Raw genomic sequence first — 10766 nt, forward strand, 5'->3', positions numbered from 1 at the left:
CAAATCGAATGCAATGCATTGAAACAGGAACAAAATATTACTAAACATTTTAAAAAGAGAAAATTAAAAATATAATTGAGATTCAGAAAAATCATAAACAAAGCAGAAAAAGGATGTTAAATTGCTAAAAAAAGAGAGAGAACGAATCAATGAAATTCGAAGCGTCATTAAGATAAAAATTAACAGTATAAAAATTTTGGCATTTTCATTTTTTTTTCAATAAAATTTCTAACAGTAATTACAATTTCAATTTTTTCAGGTTTTTAGGCGTCCTAAGGTGAATATATTTTGTATATATGCTTCTTATCAATGGATTTTTTTTCAGTCAAATCATTTTAATTTAACAAACGCCATTCTTGGCTCTCTCGTGGTTTATGTTGATTTTTTTTAATTTTATTTTTATTTCCATTTAAATATGTTCACTAAAATTCATCGCTGACAATAAAGGTGAAGTACAACAATAAAATTGGCATCGCAAATACATCTACACACATTTGGTAAAACGTCGTTGTAAAATTCATTGATAAAATTCTTGTTTTGTCGTTTTTGTTTCAGAATTTGTTGTTTAGACACATTTTGTTTTAGTTTCTTTTTGAGCAGGAGGGTTTAATATTTAATGTTAAAAGTATATCCCATTAAAATATATATAGAATATTCACTTGGTGAACACAAAATTACGCTTATTTTGTTGTTGTTTAAAATCATTATTGCTTTGATTGTTTTTGTTGCCATCGTTGTCATCATTTATTTTGTGCTGTGTGCATTGTTTCCTTGTTTTCGCCAGACACATACTTTATTATTAGCTGGCATGTCGAATATTTTCTCCAGTCCAATGCTGTAGGTGAGTGCCAACTGCTGTAGATCACGTAAATCACGAACTCCCCAATCCGAATTGGTCGAACGGAGGTATTGATCAAAGTTGACATTAGATTCGGGGATAAGAACACCGTTGGATGCATATGGACCGTATGTGATCATGATGGAATTTGGTTTTAACAATCCAGATGCATTTTTAAATAAGCCCTCAGTGCACGCCCATGGTGTGATGTGAATCATATTTATGTTGAGAATGTAATCAAATGTTCCTGCCACTTTCGTTGGTTGCAAATTTGCTACATGCCAGTTCCATTTTCCAAATGGTTGTCGGATGTCTATATTCATGGGTAATGCAACATTGTCGAGATTTTCAGTAAATGCACGTATGCTGCCAAACATCGATGTTTCATATTCACTTGGATAAAACGCAATATTGGGAAATGCAGGTGCAAAAAAATGAACATGCTGCCCAGTACCCGATGAAATTTCCAACAACCGCAATCCGTATTGATTTTTATCCAACACTTTATGCAAACAATCCAAAATTGGTTGACAATTCCGATCTGCTGAGGAATTCTTCAAACGTACTGCTGCTTGCTTGCCACTATAAAGCAAAAAAAAAACCATAGTCATTGACAATGACACTAACAAAACTATTGAACTAAAAATCCATTAAAAAAAAATACCAAAAATCAAATAAAACAAAAACCTCGACTCCACATTCCACATTTTTAATAAATACAAAAATTTCATATTCCATTTAAACAGAAATTGTTTCCAAATAATACGAAAAAAAAATGAAAGAAATTTTTTTTAATTCGCACTTACATCATGTTGTTTTGCTATCGAAACCGCTCGCTTGACTGTTTTCATTACATGCGGAGAACTGTCAATGTTGGCTAAATACAGCAAATCAGGGGAAATGATGAAGACACACAGAAAGAGAGATATAGTGAGAAATTGAGAGCAAAATTGAATTTGGTATGAGAGATAAAAGCTTTTTCGCTCGTCAGATTCAATTAAGTGGAAACGAATAAAAAAAATAAGGGAAAAAGATAGAGAAGATGAGAGAGCGTGTGTTCTCTATTTATATTTAACATTACGCTGCGTTTACATAAGGTCCAATAACGGGAATACAGTTCAACGTTTAAATATCAAAAGAAATTTATTTATTCCCATGTAAATACTTGATGGAAAAGAATTTATGTAAAGCAGTATATTACTTTTATATACTTTTTTTGTTCAGTCTACAATTAGCGTGTGTTACAAATGTTCTCGTACGACTTTATTTATATGAACTTAAATGAAGAGAGAGAGAGAGAATATTTCATCAAAGCGCTTCATTGTTAAGTGACTCGCTTTGTACGTTTTCGCATTTAATGGGATGTTGTAAATTATGTTGTCGTTTGCGATCCTGACGGTGATCCACTTTGTGATGGCTGTGCTGCTGGTGAATTTGAAGCTGTGGCACTATTGTTCTGTTGGTTTTGTGGTCTGAAAAGGTATTCAATTTATGTGAATGATGAATCATATCGTACATTTACTTTTTCCTTTCCACATTTTTTTTTTTCAATAGCGGAACACTTTTGTTCAACTTACTGTAACTGGTTGATGTACGATCTTTGGTTCGCTTCGTTCACTCTTCCAGCTCCAAACCAACCACTAAATAAAGTGCCAACCGCCTTTGTAACATCTAATTTTTAATAAGAAACTGCTGTAGCATGCGAATCCATTCAAAAAAAAATTCAAAAGGAAAACTTCTAAACATTTCCACTAACCTGATAGTAGCATTTCTGTTATTTTGCCAAGCCCCATGCTTATATTACTAACCGATCCGGCAATCTGAAAAATCACCAAAAATGTGTATTTTGTATAGGATAATGATGTGAAGATTTGCGCTGGTTATTTTTTTCAAAAAAAAAAAAAAAAAAAATTTGAAAGTTTGAAGAAATGTCAACGAAAATCAGGTCAAAAGTCGAAAATTTTGTATGGGAAGTATATAATATGCATTGAAATCTCTTCAAATTTGGCACGATTATGTATTTTGGTAAAAAAATGAAGTTCACAAGCTATTACAGTGTCTGAAAATTGTCGAAAGCCAGTATCACCGGGAAATGATGGCAGAAACGAACTCGACGCACTTTGGCCCAGTGCGGGCGGAGTCGCTCCATTTGTCGGCTGTGATACTATGTTTAATTGAAAATGAAATTATATATTATGAATTCTGAGCTTTATTTAATGCAATATCAAAATATATGTATAAAATATGCTTTTACTCTGTGGAGCACCTGTCACGAACTGATTCAAAATTACACTGAATATCAGAACAATGAAGAGGCACCGCTTCATTATCTCCGGTTTATATAATGTGTTTGAAGGGTGCGCCATTTAATTTTTCTGATATCTTCAGGTATATTATTCTGCGTTGAACAGTAGACTAGTTTTGAAATGTTCGATGCAGGCATATATATACAGAGCTCATTTCAAGCATTATTAAATATATACTCTGCTTCATATGATAAATACATCATTATTTTTGTTTTCCGAATCATGTAAAATGATATTCACCAGAAAATAATTAACTTTTCTATCAAATATTGTTTGAACAACTGTTTTGGCCACTTATCGCCAATTGAAATATTTTCTTTTCTCGTCTTTAAAGTATTTGATTAGTTTCGAGTTTTGGCAATTGTTTGTCACACTGTTAACAAAAACAAGTTCGGAAATGCAAATTATATGTCGGCTGATTGACTGAGACAATGAAATTTTGTGAACAGTTTCAAATGAATTGAATTTTGTTCCGTATTATAGATGACAAAATTCATTTGAATGTACCAAAATAAAGTTCATTGAATGGTAATGATAACAACAAACGCTTCGTTTTATTCATATTTGCCTTTTGTTTTACAATATTCATAAATAACAATAATAATTTACAATCGAAATAAATATCTACGCATTAAAGTTTGTAATGTATGCCGAAGAGATAAGTGCATACAAATCGGAAAACATCATGACATGATTAACCATCTCCACCGCCACCATCATCTCCACCGCCACCACCACCACCAGCAGGTTTCGGACTGTGAGAATTGATATGAAAAAAGAATTGTTATTTCAAAGTAGTATTTAAAACCATGACAAAAAAAGCCCAACACATACGTTGTCGGTGCGCCCGTATCAGGTGGTGGTCGATTGTTGTAGTTGAGAAATGCTGTGTTAACAGCTCCGGATCCAAGAATGCCACTGATAAAGTTACCAAATGCATTAAAAATGCCGGAGAGTATAGCGTCAAAAGCGCTTCCTTGTCCGTTTCCGAAATTCGCTAATCCAGCACCAAGATTGTCGGCCATACCAGCGAGCCCACTTCGAGGCATTGCATTCATTAACCACGATAGTGGCAAGTTATTCGCTCCCCCAGCGCTGTAATTAAAAATATTGGAATTGAAAATCGTATTATTGAGTAAAATTGAAAAATGTCATACCCAGCCGCAGACTTAGCACCTCCCCCACCACCTCCACCAGAATCATCTTGTGGTAAAGGTATGGCAATCACCAACGAATGAGTAGCGATCAGCGTCGCCAAAAGTAAATACTTCATTTTTCTTTTCTCTATTTTTGTGAATGAAAAATCATTTAATTATTCAAAATAATGTTGTCGAATTGACAGTTCCTTATCAACTGTTAATCGAAAGTATGCTTGGACACTTTTTATATAGTAACGGCCAAACAAAAATAAAAACAGATCTGACCTCGCCAAAAGACCACTTCTATGAATCTGGCATAATTCCAAAGTAACATCTTTATTATCGTATTTCAATTGGCGTTGATTCATTTGTTTATTAAATTCGAACGTGGGTCAGTTTCAGTTTGATTCAAATTTGAAACACTTTCAAAGTCTATCTTCAATGAACTTTCAAAGTATTCCATTGAACAATTTTCTGTAGAAAATCGAATCGAGAAGTTTCAATCGGTAAATAAACGAAACAGAAACAGATCTTATTTGAAGTAAAAACAGACTTTATTCATTATTTTGTTTGTTTGTTGTGAATAAACTATTGATTGTTGTGGTGTGCTCATTACAAGGGCAAGGTTACGCATGTATGTTTAAATCACAAGTGGTGGCGCTTACCTGAGAATTTCAATCACAACTTTATCAAGTGGACTAATTACTGAGAAAAATAATAATTTTAAAACAAATTGGCACATTTTTGATAATTCAATCAAAACATCTTTTTTATTGATTTTTTATTTATTTTGTATTGTGTTTATGTTGTGGTTGGTGTTTCAGCTTCCGATGGTTATGAGGGTTGCGATGGTTGTGAGGGTTGTGAGGGTTCCGATGGTTGTGAGGGTTGAGATGGTTGTGAGGGTTGCGAAGGTTGTGAGGGTTGCGATGGTTGAGTTGGCGAAGAGCTTGGAGCATTGCTTGTTCTGTGAAAGTACGCAATTCACTTTACAAATCAAAATTTGTAATTAATTCAATTCTATTTACCCGACTGGAGCATTATATGTCACTACATTCGTATTAACTCTTCCATATCCCAGCAATCCACTAACCATTGTACCTAGAGCATGGCCCACATCTGCAATTTAAGCAAATCAAACTTGAGATGCTCAATATTATCAAATTAAAGTAAATAAAAACATTTACTAACATCCCAGTAAGGTGCTAACGGATGACCCTAGTCCGTGTCCAGCTTGAGCAACACCTTCACCAATCAAATCCATAGCCGCAGCAGGTCCGGTGTCAATTGGATTTGTCGCAATACCACTAAAATAAAAAGTCCATTTAAATCAAGCCACTCTACATACAGCCTAGTGGTTCATACCTAGAGGTTACAACTTGTCCTGAATTAAAATTTGGACTAAAAATCGATTGTTGTGTTCCGCCAGGTAAAGCCTTATTCCCAATGTAATTGATAAACGTTGGCAATCCTGGTAACTGTGAATATGGAACCTGAGCCACTGGGACACCAAAAATAAGTTGATTTACAAAAATATTCCAAGCTAGAAGGATGAATGGCCACCGCATCATTTTTACAATTCTTTGTTTTTAGAATAGGTCTGCCAATGTATCTTTTTCTATTCGCTCTTGATGCGAACTTGAAACGTATTATATTTTTGTATTTCGAGACGCAACTAAATTACGTCTTTTCATTCACCACATATTTATACATCCATCTCAACTATTTGAACGTCAAATATTTTTCCCCTAAAAACTTATGTCTTTTGACGGCATCATTTGGAATTCATCTTTTTGTCTGTGAAGAACAAAAAGAAACTAATTTTAATTTACCAAATTGAATCGATAATATTGAAAGGAGAACATGTTGACGATGCTTTGAAAACATTCCAACAGTTTCTTATACATTCAATATAGCATGTGATGCTAGAAACAGATAGACTCTTTTCGACCTCAGCAATGAATATTTGTAATTTGTTTATTTGAACAAGTGTGTGTAGTAATGTCATCGGATGTGTCAATGTTCAATGTTCATAGATTTCCATATTAAAGTTATTCACTTCATGGCTATGAGATATCAATTCATAGTGCAAGGGCATGTGAAGACATTCATCGTAATTTATTCTAATTTTATAGATTATTCCTTCATAATTCATCAACTTAGTAAGAACATTGAAATCATATTTCTCCAAAGCAAAAGTCGATTCGATAGACGATTCAAGGGCAATTTTACTTGATATATCTATTAGGAAAACCCTAAGCGATGTTTAAACATGAAATAATGTTTTTGTTCAGCTTGGCGCGATTTGATGAGTTTTTTTTTTTTTTCATTTAACAATACAGTCAAAAGACGTACGTTTCTATAAAAAAAAATATTTGACGTAAAAATAGTTGAGATGTACGTATGAATGATGAATGTGGTGTATGAACAGAGGTAATTTAGTTGCGTCTCGAAATACAAGAATAACACATTGTAAAAGATTGTAAAATATACATTGGCAGTAGAAAGTAATATAGAATCTCATCATCAGTTTTGTAAGTATTAAAATTTTAATTGGATTTTGCCGTTTTTTACATCCAGTAGTCCGCGGACAAACTAAGCAATTTTAATTAAAACATTAAAATGAATTCTTGATTTTTTATTTCAGACTATTATTTTTATTATGATAAAGCAAAAGAGTATGAAACATTAAGAAGAATAAATAACACAATTTACAAATAAATATTTCAATGGAAAATTGAATTAACCATCGCCACCGCCACCATCATCCCCACCGCCACCTCCACCAGCAGCAGGTTTCGGACTGTAAATTGAAAGAAAAACCGAAATTAGTTTCGTTTTCATCAAAATATTCAATAATCTAGAAAAAAAACCAGTCCATACGTTGTTGGCGCGCCCGTATCAGGTGGTGGTCGATTGTTGTAGTTGAGGAATGCTGTGTTAACAGCTCCAGATCCAAGAATGCCACTTAAAAGGTTACCGACTGCACTAAATAATCCAGAGAGCATAGCGTCAAAGGCTGAACCTTGCCCGTTTCCTGTACGATTTTGAATATCTTTAATGGTTTCGAAAAAATATATAATTTTTTCTAAATAAAGTACCAAAATTTGCCAATCCAGCACCAATGTTGTCGGCCATACCAGCCAGCCCACTTCTGGGCATAGCATTCATTAACCATTGAATCGGCATACCATCTGCACCAGCTGCACCCCCTGCACTTGCCCCTGGTCTGAAATTAAATTTTCAATGTACTTTGTGATACTTTCATCTAAATGCTTATCGTTTCACTGACTTTGACTGTGGCAGTGGTGTGGCAAACGCCAAGCCAATAGTCGCAATAAATATTGCAATACTTAAAAACTTCATTTTGTCTTTATTCCAAGACATTTGGTATTCTTTCGATTTCCATCTGACTACTAATGAGTTTTACACATTTGAAATTCGGTTTTATAAGCTTCACAGACCAAAATCAGTTGCGTCAACCTTGAACAAGATCTTTATTTTAGTTGAAGAACAGTTGTCTGTGCCAATGTTTAATTATTTCAAGTTCTAATCTGTGCTTTTCTATTTACATTTTTTTTATTTATTTTCATGCTCTGAAAACAGATTTGGTTTAAATAAAAAAAAAATATTTTGTTTGAACATTTGCAGCGAATGAACTTGTGAAATAATATTTAAATAATGAATGTTGTCAATCATTCTTTCGATTAAAAAAAATATTTTCCACTTCAATTCATTTAAGTAAATAGGAATCTAGTTATTTTGATTTAAACCGCTTTCAGTTCAAAGTTTTCCAACTGACGTGTGAATCGGTCTTAAGTTTCATTTATCGCGGCAGACAAAGAGTGAGGTTATGTCAGCTATACGTCAATTGCAAATGATTCATTGGACACAACGACCAATTTGTAGATTGTGTCACCAAACTCCAGTGGAATAGTTTAAATTAATAATTCAAATAGCTAAAAGCATGACAGAATTAACAACACAGTGTTTTTTTGCCAAATTGCTCTATTCACTAACAAAGGTATTTCGGTTTTTATTGTTTGCTGCTTTGAAGAAATGGTGCAGTTGATTTTATTTTTGCAGAATTCAACATTTGTGATTGGGACAGAAATTGCATTCCTTATTGGCTTGGTGTCTATTTGGTATCTGTATCGCAGCAAAAATCGGAAAAAATTAACAGAAAAAGTGAGTTTTTTTTTTTTAACCTATTTTTGATTGAAAATTCAATATTTTCGTTTAAAATGATTGTATAGGAAAAGGAATCGATGATCGAAAGATGGGTTCCAGAATCATTGATCGATGATACACCCGAAAATCATCCAGCGCTATTGAACAAACGTATTGTTTCGGAAACTAGTGGCAAACAAATCACAATCAATGGTCACAATTGCTTGAATTTGGCTACACACAACTATTTGGGCCTTCTTAATTCATCGGATATTAAGGAAAGTGCCATTGCCGCTGTACGAAAGTATGGCGTTGGATCGTGTGGACCACGTGGATTTTATGGAACAATCGGTAGGAAACAATATATGTCGATATCTTTGATAACCTTCTTGAAACTTTTTCATGTTTTTCTTTAGATGTACACTTGGAACTAGAAGAACGTTTAGCCAAATTTATGCACATGGAAGAATCGGTTGTCTATTCTTATGGGTTTTCAACTATAGCTTCTGCAATTGCGGCATACTGCAAACGTGGCGACCTGCTGTTTGTGTAAGAGATATTCACGTTTGAAACATATTACGTTATTTACAATGAAAAACAATGAATTGAGATGATGCCTTTTCTTTCAGTGATGAATGTGTGAATTTTTCCATCCAAAAAGGAATTGATGCTTCACGCAGCAAAGTATTTTACTTCAAACATAATGATGTCACAGATTTGGAACGATTGCTTAAGGAGCAAGACGCAATTGATCGTAAAAATCCAAAGAAAGCATCAAAAATTCGTCGTTTTATTATCGTCGAAGCAATTTATGTAAATACCGGTGAAATCTGTCCCTTATCGGATGTTGTTGATCTTCGAAAACGTTACAAACTTCGATTGATTTTGGATGAAAGTGTCTCATTTGGTACACTGGGCAGTCATGGTCGCGGGTTAACTGAACATCTTAATATTAATGTAAGATTCGAAAAAAATCGGTTCACTCAAAAGAAAAAAAAACTCATTAAACATGCTTTGTTACAGCGAGATGAAGTGGATTTAATTTGTTCGACATTGGAGAATGCGATTGGATCGATTGGTGGCTTCTCAGTGGGCACCACATTTATTGTTGATCATCAACGGCTATCTGGTCTTGGATACTGTTTTTCGGCATCAGCTCCACCTTTGCTTGCACAAGCCGCCATTGCAGCACTCGATCATTTCGAAAACGAACCAGAAATGTTTACCGAATTGAATGAAAAGTGTAAACAATTGAATGAGTGAGTATTCAATTATTTCAGTTTTAACAAATAAAACCACATGTGACATTAATATTAGAAACAAATTATAATTGAATCGTATTTATTTTTCAGAAAATTAAAGTGTCTCACGCAATTTACATTCAGGGGCCATGAGTTATCGCCCATCAAACACTTGTACTTAAAAAATGTCAACAAACAGAGATCCGAAAAAGTTGACATTTTGGAAAAAATCGTTGACAAAGTAAACTTTGATTGATTTTTATTTGTCGTTCAGATTTTCATGTGATTTTTTCTCATTTTCAGTGCATCGAACAAAAATTGGCAATTGTTAATGCAACATATTTGGAAAATGCAGAAAAATATTGTCCAGAACCGAGCCTTCGTGTGATTGCAAATCGACTTTTGACTAACGATGACATTCAATTTGCATTCGATACCATTGAACGAGTTTCGTCCGAAGTATTATCGTCACTTTAATTCCAGATTTATTTATATGTAAAAGTATGCAGCACCACAGATTCCGTCAAATTCGTTGAAGAATAGAAACAAAACGTCATTTTGAAAGATGTTATTTTATTTTAACTGCCCAATTTAATAAAACATAGCCATTTATAAGCAGTTACCAAATAAAAAAAATACGCTTTTATGAAATTTACGACTTGGTTTGTAATAAATTTTTGAATTATCTAAAAACAAATTGCAGGTGAAAAAAGTAATCAGAGGGCAACTCAATGAAGTGTAAAATGGGATAAAATGTCTGAGTTATAAATGTGTTATTTAATGTGTGTTATGTGAGGACGTTGTTGATAAAGTAAATATCGAAATAAAACCATCGTAAACTGGCTTTATAAATGTGAAGTTTGTTGCGGAGATGATTCAAAGAGGATGTGCACCGTAAAACTCATTCATGGTTTTAATGGCAATAAATAAAATATCAAATTGTACGGGAACAGTGTTCGGCGATAATTGCGTGGTAAAATGTATGCTGGACGACGCAATCGTGAATCCATGTGCAAAAATGCTTATTTCAACGACATCAAACCATTTTTCTATATTTCCTATCCATACGAGT

At 33.7% G+C, this 10766-nt stretch overlaps 6 protein-coding genes across 6 annotated transcripts; 1 reads left to right on the forward strand and 5 right to left on the reverse strand.

Moving 5' to 3' along the window:
- Positions 1-589: 589 nt before the first annotated feature.
- On the reverse strand, positions 590-1759 carry LOC116340936 (UPF0585 protein CG18661). Its single transcript, XM_031767697.1, has 2 exons — positions 1645-1759; positions 590-1420 (listed from the first exon to the last, which is right to left on the reverse strand). The coding sequence occupies exons 1-2, from the start codon at positions 1647-1649 to the stop codon at positions 745-747; spliced, it is 681 nt and encodes a 226-aa protein (XP_031623557.1). The 5' UTR covers positions 1650-1759; the 3' UTR covers positions 590-744.
- A 203-nt stretch (positions 1760-1962) lies between these two features.
- LOC116341306 lies at positions 1963-3265 on the reverse strand. Its single transcript, XM_031768280.1, has 5 exons — positions 3093-3265; positions 2893-3002; positions 2595-2658; positions 2416-2509; positions 1963-2310 (listed from the first exon to the last, which is right to left on the reverse strand). Exons 1-5 carry the CDS (start codon positions 3202-3204, stop codon positions 2211-2213), a joined length of 480 nt encoding a protein of 159 aa, XP_031624140.1. The 5' UTR covers positions 3205-3265; the 3' UTR covers positions 1963-2210.
- A 400-nt stretch (positions 3266-3665) lies between these two features.
- LOC116341318 (PE-PGRS family protein PE_PGRS18-like) lies at positions 3666-4487 on the reverse strand. Its single transcript, XM_031768294.1, has 3 exons — positions 4302-4487; positions 3979-4239; positions 3666-3899 (listed from the first exon to the last, which is right to left on the reverse strand). The coding sequence occupies exons 1-3, from the start codon at positions 4415-4417 to the stop codon at positions 3839-3841; spliced, it is 438 nt and encodes a 145-aa protein (XP_031624154.1). The 5' UTR covers positions 4418-4487; the 3' UTR covers positions 3666-3838.
- Positions 4488-5024: 537 nt separating this feature from the next.
- LOC116341342 (subtilisin-like protease 1) lies at positions 5025-5944 on the reverse strand. The gene is made up of 4 exons (XM_031768335.1): positions 5649-5944; positions 5475-5590; positions 5312-5402; positions 5025-5250 (listed from the first exon to the last, which is right to left on the reverse strand). The coding sequence occupies exons 1-4, from the start codon at positions 5852-5854 to the stop codon at positions 5118-5120; spliced, it is 546 nt and encodes a 181-aa protein (XP_031624195.1). The 5' UTR covers positions 5855-5944; the 3' UTR covers positions 5025-5117.
- A 962-nt stretch (positions 5945-6906) lies between these two features.
- LOC116340834 lies at positions 6907-7692 on the reverse strand. Its single transcript, XM_031767535.1, has 4 exons — positions 7576-7692; positions 7385-7512; positions 7167-7320; positions 6907-7086 (listed from the first exon to the last, which is right to left on the reverse strand). Exons 1-4 carry the CDS (start codon positions 7668-7670, stop codon positions 7026-7028), a joined length of 438 nt encoding a protein of 145 aa, XP_031623395.1. The 5' UTR covers positions 7671-7692; the 3' UTR covers positions 6907-7025.
- A 454-nt stretch (positions 7693-8146) lies between these two features.
- Positions 8147-10349, forward strand: LOC116340833 (serine palmitoyltransferase 1). The gene is made up of 8 exons (XM_031767534.1): positions 8147-8307; positions 8370-8471; positions 8540-8804; positions 8870-9002; positions 9083-9410; positions 9477-9712; positions 9806-9935; positions 9998-10349. The coding sequence occupies exons 1-8, from the start codon at positions 8251-8253 to the stop codon at positions 10169-10171; spliced, it is 1425 nt and encodes a 474-aa protein (XP_031623394.1). The 5' UTR covers positions 8147-8250; the 3' UTR covers positions 10172-10349.
- Positions 10350-10766: the final 417 nt, after the last annotated feature.

Source organism: Contarinia nasturtii, unplaced genomic scaffold (assembly GCF_009176525.2).
Source record: "Contarinia nasturtii isolate CC-2019 unplaced genomic scaffold, AAFC_CNas_1.1 Cnas_scaffold_695, whole genome shotgun sequence".
NCBI lineage: Eukaryota > Metazoa > Arthropoda > Insecta > Diptera > Cecidomyiidae > Contarinia > Contarinia nasturtii.